This window comes from Manacus vitellinus, unplaced genomic scaffold (genome assembly GCF_001715985.3).
Source record: "Manacus vitellinus isolate BGI_N305 unplaced genomic scaffold, ASM171598v3 scaffold_8_pilon, whole genome shotgun sequence".
Lineage (NCBI taxonomy): Eukaryota > Metazoa > Chordata > Aves > Passeriformes > Pipridae > Manacus > Manacus vitellinus.
In genome coordinates this window covers 26,216,991-26,238,761 of record NW_021940864.1, presented here as the reverse complement: position 1 = coordinate 26,238,761, position 21,771 = coordinate 26,216,991, and the positions used below count along the sequence as shown (strand labels likewise).

The 21,771-nt window shown below is 35.3% G+C and overlaps 1 protein-coding gene across 1 annotated transcript in view; it reads left to right on the top strand.

Moving 5' to 3' along the window:
- RYR2 (ryanodine receptor 2) overlaps positions 1-21,771 on the top strand; it is a 379,203-nt gene that overhangs the window by 184,760 nt on the left and 172,672 nt on the right. The window contains exons 13-19 of the mRNA XM_029965125.1: positions 4,307-4,471; positions 5,831-5,952; positions 8,834-9,017; positions 9,669-9,804; positions 15,600-15,695; positions 18,602-18,720; positions 19,130-19,263. Coding sequence (XP_029820985.1) covers positions 4,307-4,471; positions 5,831-5,952; positions 8,834-9,017; positions 9,669-9,804; positions 15,600-15,695; positions 18,602-18,720; positions 19,130-19,263 — 956 coding nt within the window. The remainder of the gene's footprint in view (positions 1-4,306; positions 4,472-5,830; positions 5,953-8,833; positions 9,018-9,668; positions 9,805-15,599; positions 15,696-18,601; positions 18,721-19,129; positions 19,264-21,771) is intronic.

The window sequence follows — 21,771 nt, the reverse complement described above, 5'->3', positions numbered from 1 at the left end:
TCATTTTAACTGAAGACTTATTTGACAGGAATTACAGAGATACCACAGGGGAGGAGTATATGGTTTGCACTTCATTGCTGGGGATGAATCCAGTCTGGATGCAATCCTGTGCCATGTGCTCTAGGATGACCCTGCTTGAGCAAGGAGGTTGGACCAGATGACCCACTGTGGTCCCTTCCAACCTGACCCATTCTGTGATTCAGTCTCCTGCTTTGGACTTCTATAGGAGTGTCATGTTTCACTTTATTAGGATACAGGCATTAAAAATTTTCAGGTGCCTTCCTTCTCTGGAAAAGAGTGTTAAAGATTTCAAAATTATAGCAGTTCTAGGAAGGTTTCTGTAGAGAAGGTAAGCAGGCTTAGGGTCTCTTTGCCTCTGAGCATGTATGAAAAAAATCATTCAACCTTTCCCTTGTGCTGTTAGCACACAAAAAATTATTTGTGGATAAGAGGGAGTCCCTAACCTTCTTTATTGACTACAGAACATTAATACCTGGAAGTATTTCAAGGAGCTAGATATTTCTTATAGGAATTTCAGTCCTTTTTATTTTGCCGCAGTCAAAATTCTTCCTTTCACTACCTGAAAAATAGAAGAAAAGTGAGAAGAATTATGAAGATCCCACTTGTTGTGCAAGAGTAAGTTAGCTCTAAATAGGCAAAAACAAATAAGGGAGAAGAAAGTATTAAAGACTAGGTTCCTTCAAGCATGTTAGTAAATAATAACTTCAATTCCTGAATAAAAAACAGCTTTCAATGTTTGTGGAGAAAATATTGAAAATGTATTCCCTGTAAGTCTGAAGATTCAGATGCAAATGTAAAGGCTTATCATTTATTATTGTTTTACCCTTATTATTTGCAAGGGCTCATCATCTTAAACATATTAGCTTCCCAGTACTGCATTTAAAAAGTAAGCCAGAAGAGAACTATAAAGCTGAAGCCTTTCAAGCATCTGAAATTAAAAAAATATTTTTCTTTTTTTTTGTTCTTTTGGTCTCGCTTCACTCAGCACAGGATGTCCACAGATATCTACAATTTATCCCCCAAACATATGTCTCTTTTTTAGACTTGAGTTTATAGTGATCAAGTTTTGAGTATTTTTTTTCTCTCTTCCATTTGCTCAATATTGATTCATTTTAATAGAAAGCATTGGTTTAATGTCACTCTCCCACTGAAATAAGGTAATTTTACCAATTTGGAATTGTTTATATATTTTGTACCTAGTCCACTTTTTCTGTCTGTAGTATTTTCCAGTGGACAGAAATATATCAATTTAAATAAAATTTTATGGCTTGTATTTTTGTCTTCAACTTTTTCTTAAAAAAAAAAAAAAGTCATAGAATATATATTAATATCAGCTTAAAAAGCAGTAATGAATTAGCTTCTTGCAACCAGTGAGATCTTTTAGAATATCAGTCCTGACTAAAAGTATGCCACAAAAGTTATAGGTTGGGTCGGATGACAAGAGGTAAAGTTGAAAGGACAGACCTTAATCATGGGAATCCATTTTGGAATGTTATAAGAAATTAAACAGAAACATTAGAGTGAAATAACACATTTAAGGTGAGGCTTCATAGAATAATTTTTTCAACAGTAAGATGAAACCATTTTAAATGATTTTGTTTGTTTAGCCCACAACAAAAGTGTGAAGATTGTTCACAAACTATACAAACTATTTATAAAGAGCACATCCTTCTGGAGAAAATCTGATATATTGTTCATTAAATCTGTTCATTTCCAATTCACTCTTGTTGCTTTGCATTACAGACTGTTGCAAAACCCGATTGTTTGTTCCAGTGTAATAAATGAAGATTTTTGACCCTTGTTTAGAAAAAGTATATGGTCTGAGAATGGGTCTAGAATGGGTGTAGACTGCAATAAAACTTAAGGTTTGCTGTGTAAAAATGCAGTAGGAAGAATTAACAGATGGTTAAGTAATGACAGGTTACATATGTGGTAAGTGTGTAGGAGGCTGGAAACTAGCATAATTTAATATCTCTACCAATGTGCAATTATTAATTGGTGACGTGGTGATTTCTGATGTTTTTCAGATCCCAATTTTCACTGGTGAACAGTATTTTACAGTGGATAATAGATTGATTTATTATATCTACTTTCTCTACTGTACTACCTACTGTTTATTGACATAAAACGAGCATTCCATTAAAATCTTCCCCTTTATAAACAATTTGTGGTTCCTGTTCACTTCCCCAAAAATCTCAATGTCTCCAAATGAATGCTCTAATGCCTACTGCCCCAGATCATCCTCTAGTCTTCCATTTCTATCCTATATTTAGTCCAATTTTTACACTATGCTTTCCTGGCTACTATATTTTTTTGCAGGAAAGAGATTATGGGATTGAATTCAGTCTGGGCTCTAAGTCTACACATAAAGCTGTTAGTGTACTTATGTTGCTGAGGACAGAGATCTTGTTTGACAAATTGTTGGTACTGCAATTTTTATGCTAAGTAAATTTAATGTTAATTCTATGAAGATTTCAATATCAAAAAAACCTAAAACCACAAAAAACCCAAAAACCTCCTTGTTCCTGCCAGTGAATTTTAAACAAAGTATGGAATAAGATTTTAAGTAAATAATCCCTCATGTTATTTACAGTGCTTTATGAGAAAATTTGTGAATCCTTATATTCATACCTTAAAAAATTAGTTGTGAGACTTGAAAAAGGAAAATCTTACAACGTAAAAGTACAGTACATTCACACAGGTTCACACTATCTTGTAGTTATGAAGAGAATTTGAAGGACTAGAGCTTGAAATCAGGCTGTCTTTTTCTTCATACAATAGTGGGACCTAACTTAATTTTTCTTATATCATCATTTGTTTGCAATGTCGTATTGTAAGTGTCTTTTCAATTTCCAACTGTCATGACACTCAGGTTATTTGTGTTAGCTTTTGAAAGAATTGAATGCAACACTTAGAGAAATGCTATGAACAAAATAATGAATTAATAATGAAATAGAAGCACACAATAACTCAGTTATTGGCATCAGATTACTAATAAATCAGTTATTAGCATGTATCAAATGGACAAGATTTTAATAAGAATTTCAACACTTAAGGAATCAGCCATTTACATGGTATTAAAATTAACATCTGTATCCAGAAACAATCTGAAAAAAACCTTCATTGATGAATGTTTTATATCTGAAAGCTTAAAGTTATGAAAAGTAATCACAAATTTTACTTCATAATGCTGCAGAATGCATTCATAATTGTAGGCTGAAAATCTGATTACAGGACATCTGTAAGCATTTAAGAAATGCTTTTAAAAATGCAGACAATGATCTCTAATTTGTCTGTTCATTTAAAGAAATTAATCTTCGTCATCTTTTACTGTGAAACTGCCTTCCCACATTGCCAAGGCACATGTGTATGGTGTAATTATTCTTCTACTCTTTCCTGATTGTAGAAAGATGGAACAAGTAGAAGTTTTTGTCTCACTATTTGTAACATTACTCTGATTAGCTGAAGGAAGATGCTTGTCGTCTACTGCTATCAGGAGGAGCAGAGAATGTTGAAGCTGTATTTGCTTAAGGGGGTTATGTTCCACATTGAATGTACAGTGGAATAGGCATATCAGTCAGTTGAACCATATCGTTTTGGAGACATGGATGATCTGTTGTGAAGCAGGATGCATGGATTATTTGTTTTATAAACTGATGTCTGTGGGGGAGGAGTTGGTTCTTAGAAGAGCTAGGTGTTGGGGAAACACCTCCGATTACCGTCACAAACTATAGTATTGTTTGGGATACTACATTTCCTCTCCTGAAGCAACTGCTGTCATGCCATTCTTAGTTTGCAGACTAGTCACAAACACACAGAAATGGATTGCTTTTCTCAGGAAATACTGAGCCTGCTGTTGGGCAGTGATAGGTTAAAGGCCATCTCTCAGTGACAGTTGAATGGTGCTCATCTTTTCCAGGTTGGAAAAAAAACCCCAAATTCCCAAGAAAAAGCTTATGAAGGTTAATGCCTGGTTCAGCTAGGGGAGTCAAAGTATTTGGGGTTGTTTTGTAAGCTTTTATGTTTCAATAATGACATACTGTCAATTATGATCCGAGTTCTTTCTATGCAGGTGAAATGAATAAGTGAGGTTTTTGTGTTGATGGGATTTCTCTCTCTGTGTCTTTAATTAGCAGTTTTTCTCATTTTTTTTTAATAATTAATTGAAAGAAGGATCTCAAATATCCTTTTAGGTCCTGTTTTGGACAAATGCCTGATATTTAATGGTTTATGCAAATATTAACATGTTAGTTATTGTTCATGTATACATTTTTGTCTTCTTCAGGAAAAGCTGGACATAGGGACAAGAAAAGAGGTGGATGGAATGGGAGCACCTGAAATAAAGTATGGAGATTCAATATGCTTTATACAACATGTAGATACAGGCCTATGGCTTACGTACCAGTCTGCTGATGCAAAGTCTGTAAGAATGGGTTCTGTGCAGCGAAAGGTAAGACTCTAAATAGGAATCTATTTCATTCAGTCACAGTTTGATAGGGTGGGTGGGGGTAGGAAATGGAGGGAACTATATGAAACAACTAATTTCTGGGTTTCAAATATTTTAAGCATGCCTTAGCATGCTTACCATGTGAAAGATTGGGTTTCTTTTCAGTCACATATTGAAAAAAGTTAAGTGATGTACTGAATTTTTAAACTGAAAGGCAAACAAAGTGCATGTGTCAGCCTCTAGACATTAACCTACAAACATTGATAAATCTGGATATACTTGATTTCAAATTAAATATTAGTAACAGCCTATAGAATGTGCTAAAATTCCTTTCTTCAGTATAATTTGGATTGAGGATGCTTTTAGTTCAAAGTACTTCTTTCCACATTGTAAGTGTATTACTTTTTGATCTGGAATGTTCAAGTCTTGAGCCCTGAAAGATTTCTTTTATAGAATAATAATAGCCAATAAATGCTATCTCAGCATCATAAAGTAGGAAAAATATTATTTTACGACTTTACACTGTAGTATTTTCCATAACTGTTTTACATACCAGAACTACAAAGCTGGACCAAAGGACATACCTTATAATTTTATATATAAAATTTGTCTGTATCGTATGTGTGTATAAATATAAACGCATATATAATCTATAAAATTCTATAAAGGTAATATTTAGGAAACAGTTTCTATACGTGTACAATTTTAGTGATTATAATACTAAAAAAATTATCAATCATAATAATTGTAATACCTAAATAATTCTAAAATAATTCAAAATAAGTTACCTTACTAAATAATTTAGTAATGCAAGTCTTATAAATTGCGTGTGTGTGTGTATACATGTACCTGTATGAAAAAAACTTGTTACCATAACTGGTTTAAAATATTTATGTAGAATGGATTGAATACCTTCAGAACCATTATAACTAAACATGAAAAACTGTAAGTTATTGGAAATCACTCAAAGCATTCACTCAAAGAAAAGAAGGCCAATAACACTCTTAGAAAACAGAACCAGTAAAGAATACCTGTTATAACCATGTCTGCTTTAGGGGTTTGCTGCTTTTAACATTGATAAAAACAAACAGCAAGCAAAACTCCTTAGATTTTTTAAACAAAATATACTGTTTACAAAAGCTGTGGCTTTGAGATTATTATGGCACTGAACCTGCTGGCTCAGTAAAGTCTGTCCTTGGAAATGAGGAACTAAAACATGGAATTATCTGTTTTTAATCAAATAGTTATTTCTGTATATTACTTCATCATTTCCTAACCTCCCTTACTGTGTGAGTTTTCAAACTTCTTATTTGCAAATAATGTTTCATTTTGCAGTAACTGCTCCTTATTTTTGTTTTGCAGGCAATAATGCACCATGAAGGTCACATGGATGATGGTTTAACACTGTCTAGATCTCAGAATGAAGAATCCCGTACAGCACGTGTCATCCGTAGTACAGTCTTCCTTTTCAACAGGTTTATAAGGTATGCTTTTAAAATTATGTTTTTATCCTTTTTCTTTTTTTTCTCTTCTATTTTATTCAAAGTGGCCATTAACACAACCGTGAACAATTTAGCCTTCAGAAAAAAAAATAGCTGAATGCCTCTCAAAGCAGACTTTGTCAATCCTCTATGTGTTATCAGCAGATAAGGGCCTTGAGAGATACCGGTGAGTTTCTTTTCTCTGTCTTCTAATACCAGTTTATCGTTCAATCTTGATTTAAATGCATAACATACTGAAAATGCAAACAAACCATAAAAGAGAGGTTTTTCCTTTCCAACATTTGCTTTAAGTCATGTGGTGCATCATTTAGCTTTTCCTTTTCTAAGTATAGTTTTTAAGAGTTCTCTTCCTTGAAAAACCTGGAAGAAGGAGATAATCGTATGACTACAGATTTGTTAAAAACACAAATATACTGAAGAAATTCATAGTCTCAAGAAAATTTTTTCTTAAAAATTATACCTTCTTTCTACCTTCCCATTACACTTTGCTTACTCGTTCCCTTTTAATGCTACTTTTTTCTTTAATATTTTGAAACATTGAAAAATGTGTTATAGTAATTAGCCATTTTAAAATCCTGTCAGATTTATGCAATTTGCATTTATCTTCCTATTCCAAATCTCCTCCTAAATAACACTGACAAAATGCTAATTCTCAATTGTTTCTAATTTCAGTAATTGATGAAAGGCCCATTCATCAGTGTAGCTTGTATTAGAAAAAGAATGATAAGCAATAAGACTATATAGAATGATAAGAATTTCGTAAGAATTCATTTGTGACAAGAAAAAAACAGTGTGGGAGGTGGTGACCTGAAGCAACTATATCATAAATCGTTGCACAGCCAAAGACATACAGATGTCAATTTGTTGAAAAACATTTAACAAGGTACTTAAATAACAACAGAGAAAATCATCTATCAGGAGAATTGCCTCCGATATGACATTTAAAATACAAAAGAAATGTAAGCCCTAGGTCACTTCCGAAATGATACAGCTTCTTAGAAGCTTCTAAGAATGCCATAAAAGATAAGGACAGAGAAAGGGAATTTAATGATAAGGTTTCGCAAATTAAGGTATTGCTAAATTACAGTGGAGATTTTTGTGGATTGCACAGGGAGTACAAGGTAGTGTTTAAACAGTTCAGTGTTGGCAGGATGTTACTCCAAGAAGAAAAAGCTGAATTGGAGAGGATGAAAATCATTCTTCTAAGTGTTCTTTCCCACGAAGGCAGTAGAAAAATTGCACTTTGGATAACGGGTTCAGAATAAAAATTAAATTTTAAAGATAACTTTTGTAGCTATCCTTTTGAAACATTGCATTTATTGTAAGAGATTTGAAAAATGAAACCAGCCACACAAAAAACCCAAACCAAATATCAAACAACAAGCATATCACCCCCACCCCCACCCTGTCCCAAATATTTTATCTTAATCCAGCAAGAAGCAGAGTATGAAATGAGGCTTGTGCTCCATATCATGGCCAGGAGATGAATCCTGGGAGCAAGCCAGGTGCTGTACAGCTCAGGAGAAAGGATTGGCAAGGACAGTCGTGGGTTAGGTTGCTGGGAACCTTTGGTGCCTTCAAGGAAAGAAAAGAGGGAGATGGGTATGAGGCTGAGTGGGTGACTGTATGGGCGTGGTGGGCTGCTCTGCTCTGTTTATGCTGATCTAAAGACCACTAGTGAACACAAAAAGGACCTTGTTGCTACATAATTGGGCTTTACTCAAAAATAAGCTAGCAAAATAACTGTCTTACAATGGCAGAATGCAGAATAAGTCATAAGAGAAATCATATGCCAAATAATCCTACTCTTCCCTGCTTTGTGCCACCAGGGTGTGGGCCCTTCTGCTCAGGGCTGCTTCTCTCCCAGCACTTCGGGCCCTGGCTGGCTGCTGCAGAGCTTCGAGATCTCCAGACCTTTCCTTCTTCCTAGAGCATGGGTGTTATTTTCCCAAGCCTTCTTCACCCCAGTTTCTCTCTCCCTCATTGTTCCTCCTGCTCCTTGCAGAAGGTTCTTGAGGGCCTCCTGCAGCCCTTGCTGGGGCAAACCCCCTGCCCACCATCATCTTCCTGACGGATGTGCAAGGGATGTGCAAGGGAAAGCCCTCGCCTTCCACTTGCTGCATAGTGCTGGTGAGGTCTCGCCTGTGTTTCAATAAAGATGAGGTTTAAATGGAGGAGAGAGTTATATCAGGGGTCTGGAAAGCCCAGCACTGAGGGAAAATTGGATTATGGAGTTTGTTGGGGATTCAGCTCAGCCGAGGCAGGTGCAACATGTTAGAGGACAGTCAGCCCTCCACTTCTAGGAGAAACTGATCATAGACTACTGCAAGGCCAATCGGAAACTGGGGATTAAGGAAACAAAAAGACTAATGGATTGCTGGGATGGAGTGTGTGGAAGTGCTGAGTCTTCAGCACTGAAGAAGGCTTAAGAACAGGTTAGAGATGTGTTTGAGAGCCTCCATGGTCTATCTGGACCCTCTTTGGCACCACAGAACTGGTTTCTTTAACTTCTGTCCATTCCAGCTTCATGATGCTTTGTATGGATTTACAGTAACTTTTCTTTTTCTTTTCCTCTGCCTCTGAAACTACTACGTGTAGATAGAATATTAAAGTGTTTTCTGGATTTCAAAAAAAAATGTAAGAGAAACAACATTTTTGATGCTTTTAGGTTATGTTTCGGAAGGGATTTTGTGGTGGATTATTAAGTAGAGAATGGGCAGACATATAATTTTTGAGGAGTTACTTGGCTGTCAGAAAATGATTCAAGCTTTGGCATCTAAACAAACTTAGCTTTTAAATAAATAAAGAGTTTGAACGATAAATTAATTTTTCAATATTCAGGAGACTTTGCATCTTTTTATAGGGGCCTTGATGCTCTCAGCAAAAAAGTAAAGTCTTCCACCGTCGATTTGCCTATTGAGTCAGTCAGTCTGAGCCTTCAGGACTTGATTGGCTACTTTCACCCTCCTGATGAACATTTGGAGCATGAAAACAAACAAAATAGGCTCCGAGCACTGAAGAACCGCCAGAACCTCTTCCAAGAAGAGGTAGTTCTTTCAGTTTTACTCCTGATTTTCCACCATGTTATCTGCAAGTATTCTTTCACAATATCTGTAGTGTTGCTATCTAATGTGGAGTATGTTTACATTGTTTTGGGTTTTTTTATCCTGTAAGACTCAAACTATTTGCTATATTTATAAACTCTCTAGATGTGTTGATTTTCCTGTTTATTTAAAAAAATTCATTTAAGGCCTTGCTTCCTTTTTCTTTTTTAAAAAAGTTAAATATTAGTGCTCTGAATTCTAACCATAATTTTCTTCTTATGTGTGAATTAGTTTCTTTAGTTATAGTTTAATCTCTTGATGCAGAAGCATGTTTTGGTTTAATAAGCATGCTTTAAGTGTCTTGTTTAATATTATCTATTATTTCTTTGGCAGTGATAGTTGCCTATAATTTTTCAGATGCCTAAATCTCTTCAAGAATAGAAAATTGTCTAAAATTATACCTTTTTTTGTTTTAATTTGACCATACTAAATGGTAGGTTTTTATTATCACAACCAAGGAAAACTTTCCATAGGGATTGCTTGTTTGACTTCATGTATATATTCTTGTGTTTTGCATATGCTATCCTTCATGATGTGTTTTCTTAGATTTCTGTAAACTTTTTTTGTTTGCACCTAAAAAATACTTTTTTTTAGGGTATGATCAACCTTGTTCTTGAATGTATTGATCGCTTGAATGTATACAGCAGTGCAGCTCATTTTGCAGATGTAGCTGGGAAGGAAGCTGGAGAAGCATGGAAATCTATTCTGAATTCTTTGTATGAATTACTAGGTAAGACATAGTATGTGTTGTTGTTTTAGTTCAAAATAATAAAGAAACCCATACCTGTTTTATTTTAGAAGAATTTCCCCTGTGTAGAACTTTATGATACAAATTAAACCAGATTTTTGCATTTTCAGGTCCTTGCATGTGCTTAAGAATAACATACACCGAAAACACTCATATATTGTAAATTTTATGATAATATTTATAATGAAAAATAGTAAGTTTCTGACTTGAATGATTGACTGCTTTTTCATATCATCATATTGCTTCTGTATCTTGTATACGATCCAAAAATGTGTGAACAAAATATATGTAAATACATCTTTCTTATGTTAAGGAGACATGACTATGGTCAGATTTGTAGATGTCTATGATTTTTCACACATCTGCCTGCAGAACTGCAGCATATATCTAAAACTTCTATAACCAAGAACTCTCTTATTAGTCAGCAATGACCAGTGACTCCAGCATTATACTAGTATATGGTATGCCATGGAAAGGTATACTCATGTCAAATCTAGTCTTCAAGTTCTTGTCCACCTGCAGTCACTGAAAATCTCACAATAGCTCCTGTAATTTTATTTGCATACGTTACTTATGTTCAGTTATGAATCATTATATAGGGTTATTAATCCCCTATATAAGCTGCCTGGATATTCACCCCTCATGAGTTCCTAATTGTCTACAAAAGGAAATTTTACTGCCCAAGAGACTGTTTTGTCCGTTCTTTTCTCCTCTGTCAGTAGGTTTTCTTGTTGCCATAACTAAGCCTAAACATTAATAGTAACATTGACCTTAAGTGACTGAGGACAGTAATGTGTCCGCGTCATTAAGCAGTCCTCTGTGCAGCCTGCATACATGTCACTATTCTGTTTTCTTTCTGTAACACACTAGCTCTGATGTGTGGGCCTGCTTGCCTTTAAACTTGCACATGTCTTATCAAAAGCTCAAGTTTGGACAAAGTCCTCTTGCAGGATTGTTATCTTATTTTCTAATAAAACCTAAAGCATTTTGTGTATAATTTATACTAAATCTCACTCCTGAAAAAATTATTATTGAAAAGCTGTACAAGTAATGTTACTTTTTGCATAAATTCCATTTAAAACTCCGTAACTAAATATATAGTTTGTAAAATGAAGTGAATCAAGTTGTTAGTAAGTGACCAGGTGAATGTAGTGTGGATATTACTAATTGACTTTTTTGTAGGTATGCATTGTGAAACATGGTCGCATACTAGTTTTTCTATAGGACCCATTCCTTGTTTAGGGCTCATTTATTACTAGGACTTAAAATACATAGTTTTCTCTGTGCTACTTTGTGTGTGGCGTTGAACCTAATTCATTGTGAGACTTTTAATTCATGTTTGGAAAACAAAGCTATTATCTTGAGTTTCTTTTGTGCCATTTATAATTAGTAATCTCAATAATTAGAATTATTAGTAAGTGTCTGTTGGAAACTTCTGTAATAAGGCAAATCAAAGGTATTATCTCTCATTCAGTCAGAGGAACAGATACAGAGAGAAATTTAGGTAAAAAGACTTTACCAATGCTACTTCTCAAATTAAGAGCTGTGGGATCTGACCTTTTTTTTTTCAGAATATTCTGCAGTATTTCAGGTGTGCAATGCATACTGAAAACTTGCATTCCTCCAAATTCAGAGGCACAGTAAATGAAATTTTAATTGCATGCCTCACTTGACATAAATTCTTCTTACTACCCTACAGCAAAGTGAGACAACAGAGGCAGGAGTTATGTATGTAACACTGTCACAAAGCTTTTCCATAATGGAAGTAGTTTTATTATCTTGTGTTCTTGCAAAAGAAAATAATCTTAGGGGGAAAAAAAGATATCCACTATATGATACACAGCCCTTCATAAAAGAAACAAGATGCTTCTGTCTGATCCACTGCCTTTACTGTTGGAGTAAATAGGAGCTGACACAGTAAATGGCACTGAGACAACCAGAAGCCTTTTCCTGTGATCTCTCAGAGCAAAGAAAGAGCTAGCTGAATAGTGGCTGCTGTCTCCTAACCACAGGCTTTTGGAGTAGGTGGTTCCTCTAACTGTGATTCTAGGTGAGAAGTTGCTGAGATCTACCACCTCTATATTGTTGAAGATTGCAGCATAATGCAGCCCAGGCTACAAGGGTGACCAAAAAAGCGCTTCCTAACATTGGATTGGTAGATTTTATAAACATCGTAAGGCAATTTTTATGTTTTTAGTTTTGGTTTTCATGCAAAGATTTCATTGCAAGATAAATACACCCTTTATACACCTCTCTCCAGTTGTGTAACTTGCAGCACAGTGAAAAGTCAGTGAAGTCAGCGTGTAAGTCCAAAGTGGGACTGAAACTTGACATACATCAGACTGCTTTGATTTCAGTTTAGAGTAATTTGTATTAGTGGTACACTGTTGTCCTTTGTACTATAATTTTATATGAAGAACCTTTTCAGAGGTAGATGGGAGTTTTTGCCATTGGATTTATGATGCTTGATGATTGAGAGATTTTATGACTTGACAACATGAATTATATTGTAGGTTCTTGAGAGGAGTGTCCAGATCCTTTTCCTCTGTTTTTTTTTTCTCTTGTGTCTTTTGTTTTTCAAGGCAGTATAGGCCTTTCTAACGTTTGTTTGCATGTTACAGTTCCATTATCTTTGCCAATTTCTTATCTTCATTCAGAGCTCTGGTATCTGCTGTAGAAAATGTTTCTTGCTGTTTTCTCTGTATTTCAACAAAACAAAATAGAATCACAGAATGTGTAAGGTTGGAAGGGACCTCTGATGGGGTCATCTGGTATAGTGTCCCTACTCAGGCATGGTCTTCCTATAACATATTGCACAGGATTGAGTACAGACAGATTTTGAATATCTCCAGGGAGGGAGACATCACAACCTCCCTGGACAATCTGTTGTTCCAGTGCAGAGTCACCAACACAGTAAAGTTCTTCCTCGTGTTCAGGTGGAACTTCCTGTGCATCAGTTTCTTCCATGATCTCATGGTCACTGTAGCCAAGCCTGTCCCAACATTTATGTCTCTAACTTGTACAACCCTGAGATAAAAAGATCATTTAGAAGGAACATCGGTAAAAGTTTTATGTCAATCTATCTTTCAACTCATATGCCCATTAAGTAATGTGAACCTGCTTTAGGCTTTTTTCCTTTTTTTTTGTTTTTTTTAAGGGTGATTATTTTGTCTATGCTAATGGCAGTTATATGCTTTATTAAGAATCAGTCAGAGAAGTTATGGCAGGAATTATAAACATTTTAAATTATCCAGACTAGGGCTAGAGAGTTAAGGTCTCATCAACTGATGACCTTTTAGAGTGTAGGTTATAGAGTATAAAATTCTGTGGTTGGGTTATTCATGGATGTAGGAGTTAGTTGAATTTTTTTTTTACAGTTTATTTATCTCTTATTGGATTTAAGCACAGAGCAGACTGGAGGAAGTAATGGCTTGATGTCTGAATCATTTCTTGAAGTCTGAAATTTCCAGTTGGCAAGGCTAGAAAACTCCTACTGAAAGAATCTGCATGTCTTGTACCTAGTGTTGTTTCCATGGACTTGTAGTGAGAACATTGCACAAGCTTTGGTCTCCATGTCCCTCCTGTCCTCTGATGTTACTTCATCAACTGCATTATCTTCTGGCAGCTAATGCTGGGGAAGCCTGGCTTTGATCTGGCTATAATGAATTTGTACGTTGCTCTGTTCTGAATAATGCTGGAGCTGTACAGTAATTACATGGATGACAAATGGATATTACTTTCTCAGCCTTACTTCAGCAAACAGTACTTTGTTTTCTGAGTCTGCACATAAATAAAAGTAAACTGTGATACCAGAATTCATGGCTTTTGTCATGTCATTGACTTTGTGATATATTTCACTGTGATGAGAATGGAGGCATTTACTGACTTTGAGTTGACTGGAAGCTATGACATGGAAAAATTGTATAATCTTAGAATGGTTTGGGTCACAAGGGACCTTTAAAGATCATCTAGTCCAGCCATCCTCATTGCAAAAAGTTCCTTCCTTATATTCAATATAAATCTACCATCTTTCAATTTGAAATGATTGACATGTATCCACTAGGGCATCTGTCCCTTCTCTATCACTAAATACATGCATTCATTATGAACTTGTACTTAATCCTTTTGTGTCACAGAGTGCAGGAGTATATGCAACAATGTGACTTTAATGTCTGACTGGTTTTTATTTCTTTAAAACTGAATGCTAGTCCTGTTCAGAGTAGTAGACAATAAGAAAAGCTACTGTCGGATGTTATTTTTTGTTTTCAATTTTAAGAGTCTGTGTGCCTCACTTAATGCACAGCTTCAACCAGTGAATACTAACCTTTCACAAACTTCTGCTGAGCTGCATTTATGAAGCCACTTGTGTCTTATTACTGCTAATGAAGTTAAATTTAGTGATGTTGTGTTAAGCATTGAACTATTACTGCCTTCATTTTATGTTCATACCTGAGGGACAGTGAAATTGTGTGGCTTGCCTATAACCAATAAAAAAAACTTATAGAAACAGGTTTTCCTTCGTTCTAATCTGTGTGTTTTAACAAGATGCTCCCCCTTTCCAATAACTGTGGTCATGGTAATTAACAGTGTAAGATTTCAGGGTACAGATTTTTTTTTTGTTATATAATGCAGAAAGAGAAAGGTTTTTGTTTGTTTTGCTGTTAAGGTTTTTTTCCCGAGTGGTTGGTTTTTTGTTGTTTTATTTTTGCTATGAAACAATTGGATTGTGATCTCTTTTCTCATGATATAGAACTGTCAGTGCAGTGACTTGTTTGCAATTCCTCTTTGCAGATAGTTTCATATTTTATTATGTCCTAAGTCTCTAAGTTTAACCTTTTATAAATAAAGCAGAATAAAAACACTGTTGCAATATAATATAGTGAATTTGTGCAGCAACAAAACAGATTTTAAGAGGCCATTGCCTCTTAGCAACAGTCTCTGCTGCTGAAATAACCATGGAAATTTCAGTTTGAAATAATTTCTTGTCAGAATTGGAAAAAAAATCTTAAGAAAAACAGTATGCACTCTTCCACACACCAGACAGAAATGTTAGTGCCTCAGACCTTTTTGGAATAGAACAAATGCTTCTCTGAGAGCTTGTGTGTACGCACATACCTGCAAATGCATATAATCCAGGACAGGGCTGGCTTGTGGGTGCCTGCAGTGGTCAGTGAGATTTCAGTTCAGTTATACCCACCAAATCAGTGCATGCATTAAGTCTCCGTCTATCTTCAGCTTAAAGCATGAGGGTGAAGCAGATTCAAAACAGTTACTTCCTCCCTACAACCCTGTCAAAAGTATGGCAAAGTTCCTGGACATCTATTTTGTGTTAATTCCTATTATTCTTGTACTAAAGTATCAACGGAAAATAATTTACATTCATCACCTGTATTGTTGGCTCTACACTTTGCTTTTCCAATGTTTTCTCTCATTACAAGAATACTGTTTTACAGAAACTTCTACAGTAGCAACTGACTTCTGTGGTGTCGGTACTGGCTACTTCATGTTAGAGCATTTTGCAGGGATTATTGAGATGATTGTAAAGCCAAAATAATTCAAATTCCTTAAAGGTCAATTTGATGTCAAAGGTATTTCTTATGCTTAATTCTAACTATCACTTACATTATTTAAATTTAAATGAAGAACATCAATAATTAAAGATTATGAATCTATAATCAGATTACTGGGTTCTTCCTGGCAAGGCAAGACAGGGATTACTTAAATTTAAATGGATTCATAACTGTGATTTTTTTTTTCTCTCTCTCTTTTTCCAATAGCGGCTCTAATTCGAGGAAATCGTAAAAATTGTGCTCAATTTTCTGGATCTCTTGATTGGTTGATCAGCAGATTAGAAAGACTTGAAGCTTCTTCTGGTATGTTTTTTAGTATTTTAACTTCCGTATTTGACCAGTTCTAAATTCTTTAAAATTGGTGATATACTTTTTCAGCCTAATTATAATGAAATTCTTCTTATGAGAGAATAAATTATATTAATAAAGGGAGATTTATATTTGTAATATTTTTTATGTATTGATTTCAGTTGTAGTTTTACTTAAAGTTCTGGCTGTCTTGCCTTTTCCTTGACCAATTGATTGTAGTGCTACCTTTTAATGCAGGCAAACTGCTGTGGTACATGGTTTCTGTGTGTATGTATGTATTTTTAAATATTAATCTCAAAGTAAAAAAAAATTGTAAAAATTTAAACAATTGTTTATGATGCTGTAGTGAGGTATGGGATGCATTCTGTAAACTGCAGAGTAATCTGACGCTGTAGTCTCACTGTGTAATGAACCTCCTGGCATGCTGCAAAAACCCTGAAGGTACTAATATTTGCAATGCTCATTTATTCTGAGTTTTCTTCTAGGAACTAGGCCACTTGAGCTCTTTTCCCATATATTCTGGTAACGTAACTCCATGTTGCCTCCAGAACTGGTTTTATAATAAAGATTTTTCTGGTTTTGATGGAGTCAGTTATAAAAGGTACTAACTAGGTTGTACTTTAGTTATCTCAAGAGGCACAGTAGATTTAGATTTTAGCATATACATGTAATTTTGTGATTTTATGTGGGATGTTTGCTTGACAGATTTTAAGCTTTAGTTCGCTTGACCAGGATGAAGATATTCACTGTTTTAATTTACAGTGGTAGGTCTACAATAGGGAGAAATACTGGCTTATATTACACTTCTAAAATAAGAATACTTAGATGTGTATATTAACTTAAAATAATTAATATTTTTCTAAGTTAGTGTCTTTATGAGGAAGAAATACCACATTCTGATAATCACACCAAAATTAAGCTCACCTTCAACATGGAAATAGTCAGCTACATTTCCTGCAGGTGTTTTCTTGAATGTGTTGTGACAAAGATTTGGTACTATAAACTAATATCAATAAAATTCCTGTTTTCACTTTTTCTTGTCCTTGAGCTAAAATTGTTATGAAAACAGAACAAAGGCTATAAATATATAAATAGCAACTGTGAGTTGATTGTACAGGTTAGATCAGAAATGGATTCACTTCTCGAGTTTCACTGAAGCAAAAGAAAGAAAATTATGTTCTGTCCAAGTATAAATGTGTCCAAGAGTAAACCACGTTAGACGTGGGTGAATAATGCAATGCAAATGCTTCAACTGTCTCTTCAATGCATAAATTAGGATTAGATTAGTCTTTCACTCTGAAATATATTCCAGATGGTATTAACTAGCCCTACTAAAGTTTTAAAGGCATTAAAACTTAGGTAAAAAACCCAATAGAATATGGCAAGTTTGTAATCTAATGCTGAGGAATACATTCAGTGCAGGTAGCTTGATTTGTAAGCTGCAGTGTGAGCTGCAGGTTGATCTCTAGGGGGACAGGAACCCGAACCCCAGACAAGAGGCTGTGAACTGCCAACCCTTTGCCAAACAAAGGGCGTGGGAATCTGTGACCCGCGCAGGGGACTGGACCCTCAGAGACAAGCAGGAGGAGAGACCCCCCGACTTTTGTGTGCTTAGACTGTGAGGGTATAAAAGCTCAGGGGTTCCTTTGTTTGGGTTCCCTCCAGCTTGAACTGTTATTTCGTTATTTAGTTATTGCACTAAGATAAAATTATTTCAAGGATCGGGATGTCTGAGACTCTGCTATGGGAAACCTGGGGTCAAGCTGGTAAGGAAACCTGGTCTGACTGTGTAAGTCTGGGGTGTGTAGCTGCTAAGGTCCCAGCTCAGGTAGTGCAAGTGTTACTGCCAGAGTGGCTCCTGGATGGTTGGACAGGGAAGATTCCTTAACGCTGATATCCTCCAAGTAAAGGTTTTTTGGAACCAAATAATATCAGTTTTTGAGTATTTTCTTAAAGCACATGCATTTTGTTCTAGTATTCTACAGTATGACATCAGAGGAGTCAACATATTGTCCTGAAAATATATGCTTCATCTTTTAGTCATTAAGAAAGAATTTTCACTCTCCTTACCATAAATTCTGCATATCATACTGTTTGTGATATTTGTATTAAATTGAAATGCTTCTTCCTTTACTGCCTTGAGCAACTCCAATGAAATCAGAACAAGTCCAGTTGTCTTTAATGTAGACAATCTAAAAGTGAATCAATCCAAACAGACACAGTACATTCATATGCAATTTTTTTCTAAAACAGATGGAATTTGCCCTTAGAACAAAACATGTTTGATAATTAGCAATCGGCTGCTCCAGGAATTAAAGAAGGTAACTTTAATTACCTTCTTTAATTAAAGATTAATTAAAGAAAAAAATGAATTTTTCTTGAATTAAAGGAAAAAACATGCAAAGAGCAGAAGACTCTTGCTATGGATTTTGCTTTACAAAGGTTAAGCTGAGTGTTTGGAGCCATGGCTTGAATACAGAGCTGAAGGCAGAATGATGAGCTGTTCAGTGTAAATACGAATTGCATATCTCTAGGTTTAAGCCTGCTTCTCAGCTTTCCTTCAATCCCTTTGATTTTTTTTATTGTGTCAACAACTGTAGTGATGAATAATGATAAACTACATGTACAATATTTATCTTTACCAGATGTGGAAGATCCCAAAGCAGGTGTTGACTTGATCCACTGCACACAGGAGTTTTACCTCCCCATTGCAGAGAAACATTTTAAGGCTAATGATTCTTGATGGCAATGACTGCTGCTTTTTTTGGTTGGTTTATCATATGCAACGATTTTTTGAAACTATTCCATGTTACTGAGCAACATATTCAAAAATATTATACACAGTTGTGTTTTTATATGCACTTTGGAAAAATGATTTTTCTTTTTTTTTTTTTCCCCAGGAATTTTGGAGGTTTTACACTGTGTGTTGGTAGAAAGCCCAGAAGCTCTAAACATTATTAAGGAAGGGCATATTAAATCAATCATCTGTCTTTTAGACAAACACGGAAGAAACCATAAGGTAGGCAAAGAATAGACAGGCATATTTAGGTGAACATTTGTGAACAAAGCGAGCACATTCTTCTATGTGAAAGTTAGAATTCCAATACTTTAATGCTGTTTTCATAATTAGGAATGAATCTTTTCCTAAAATGCATATGAGCAGTTTGAAAAATCAAAGTGGAATGTTATCTTTTTTTTGACAAAAACATTGATACACATTAATGTTAATACACATTAAGGGATGCTGGAAGAATGTTTTAATGTTGTTATGAAAATTTCAGAACTGTTCTAAAATGAAACCACTGTGTTGGATGAACTAGGTACCATCACGTCTTCCAGTAATGTGGTATATAGCATTATATTGCCTGAAGGAATTAACAATAATAATGAAAAAATATTTAAGATTAAAAGAATCTGATTTTTTTCAGGTTTTGGATGTTTTGTGTTCTCTCTGTGTTTGTCATGGAGTAGCTGTGCGATCTAATCAACATCTAATCTGTGATAATCTCCTGCCAGGAAGAGATCTGCTCTTACAGACACGCCTTGTCAACCACGTGAGCAGGTACAAAAAAAAAAAAGGGAAAAAAATCTATACCTATGAACAAAGCAGAAAAAAATTGTGCTTAAAAGAAATAGTCACTACAGAAAATCTGTTTTACTTCCAAAAATGTTGTTAAGATATTTTATTCTTATCAGGATTTTAAATCCTCTTTGCAATAGTGATTAATTTAGAAACAGAGGGCAGAGAGAGCTGTTGCAAGCTAAAGCTGCCCTAAACTGCATTAAGTCTGCGAAGCAGTAGTCTTTTCTATAGATTGTTGTCTAGATCTAGCTGTGTATTCAACGTATTGTCAGCCAATGTCCTGTGATTGCCTTTCTGTTTGTGATCTTGAGAGAATTTCCTAATCACCTTTGGTCAAAATTAAGAACTTAGTGCCAAGCACCTTCACCAGTGCCTGGGATATTTAGACAGCGCTCTCATCCTTCCTTTCACTGACAGAGTTTTAGAAGCTACCTTGCAGCAGACATTAATTTCAAGATGAAGCTAGGAGCATCTGAAATTAGTAAAATATTTTTTTACAAATATTACCAAGTAATGTTTATTCAGAGTTTGAATTTATGCTGAGGCAAAAGAATATGGCTTTGTGTCAAGATTTGTGGGATCTTCCTCTGTCTCAAACTTATGTTTATTTTTAAAAGTTTCAATCACTGATTAAGTGAGAATGAAAATTGAAACATAGAAATGATACTTATAATTCAGAGTTCACAGGATTTATTAGGTGCCAAAAAATGTAAAAAATCCACATTGTATCTAGGGAACTGATTATCCCTCTTTACTTGGCACTGGTGAGGCCACGCCTGGAGTACTGTGTCCAGTTTTGGGCCCCTCACTACAAGAAGGACATGGAGGTGCTGGAGCATGTCCAGAGAAGGGCAACGGAGCTGCTGAAGGGTCTGGAGCACAAGTCTAATGAGGAGTGTCTGAGTGAAATGGGGTTGTTTATTCTGGAGAAAAGGAGGCTTGTGGAGACCTTAATGCACTCTGCAACTACCTGAAAGGAGGTTGTAGCCAGATAAGGGTCAGTCTCTTCTCCCAGGCAACTAGTGACAGGGCAAGAGAGCATAGTTTCAAGCTGCGCCAGGGGTGGTTCAGCTTGGACATCAGGAAGAATTTTTTTTGTGGAAATGGTGGTTAAACATTGGAGCGGACTGGCCAGGGCAGTAGTGGAGTCAGCATCCTTGGAAGTGTTCAAGAAACACTTGCCACTTGGATGTGGTGCTTGTGCTATGGTTTCATTGTCCTGGTGGTATTCAGCCAAAGGTTGGACTTAATGATCTTGGAGATTATTTCCAACCTCAATGATTGTGTGATTCTGTGATTGAGCATCTGAGCTGACTTTGGATTTCATACATGGAAGGTAGGGCTGTCTTTCCAAAATATGGCTGTAGAAAAAGCAGATTTGTTACGACATGTTTTTGCTTTACATTAGAAAGTTGTGAATGAGAAGATTCTTATTCTTGCAGTTACAAGGAAAAAATTTTTTTCAAAAGGCAGTAAGATCAATGAAACATTGATGACATTTAGTCTAAGACATTTAGACTAAGACATGCATACCTTGCCTCAAAAATATTTGGCAAAGAAACTTTCTAAGATATTTCTGTTTAAAGTACTTTTCTAGGGCACTGGAAAATTCTATTCAAAAACCTCCATTTAACAAGATTAAGTTGGATGATTAGATTGATTAAATTTTGAGGTCTGGACAAAGGCTGATACTGTGTCCAAGCAGAAAAGATTCAAGTGGAGATCTGGCCAATAATTTACAGATGATATGAATTTTCTGAAAGATAGCTTTTGTCAAACATGTTTTGTTTATAATATTAAGGAAATTAAAATTTTCACTTGGAACAAAGTGAAGAGTATCTATATTTAAACATTCAGCAAAAGACACCCCATATGCTTCTAGAAGGAAAGCTTATTAGTCTTATCTGATAAAACAAGTTACTTTATAAGCCACCAGATCAGTAAACTTTGCTTTTACACTGACTTATATTGAGCCACCTGTATCAGCCCTTCTTCCTACCCCTGCATTCCCTACACCAAAAGACATACTGTGTGTTTGGGCTAGCTTGGAGCTTCATTTTTGTTGATTAGTCAGCTTGTATGTAGTAAGATAATATTTATAGAAGTAATAACCCAATCTAATGGAGGGATGTGAAGACTAGATAACTCAGACTAGATGTCTAAAAGATTTTTTGTATTATGAGTAAACAACCATTGAGGAAATAAACCTAGCATTGGTTTTGGATACTCACGTACTCTACAGCTTTAATTCAAGATTGAATGGCTTTCTTAGTACAAAGCTGACACAGAAATGATTATCTGGAGAGATTTTTTTTTTGGTTCAGAGTCTAGATTCAATATTATCCCCAAAATCAGATTTAAAAAGCACAGGGTTTTTTTCCTTTTTTTTTTTTTTCCCACCATGACCTTTAGGTATATGACTCTGCATATTGCTGTTTAACTAGATATTGAGAAGGCACAGTAATAGTTTTACCTTTTAAGTATTCT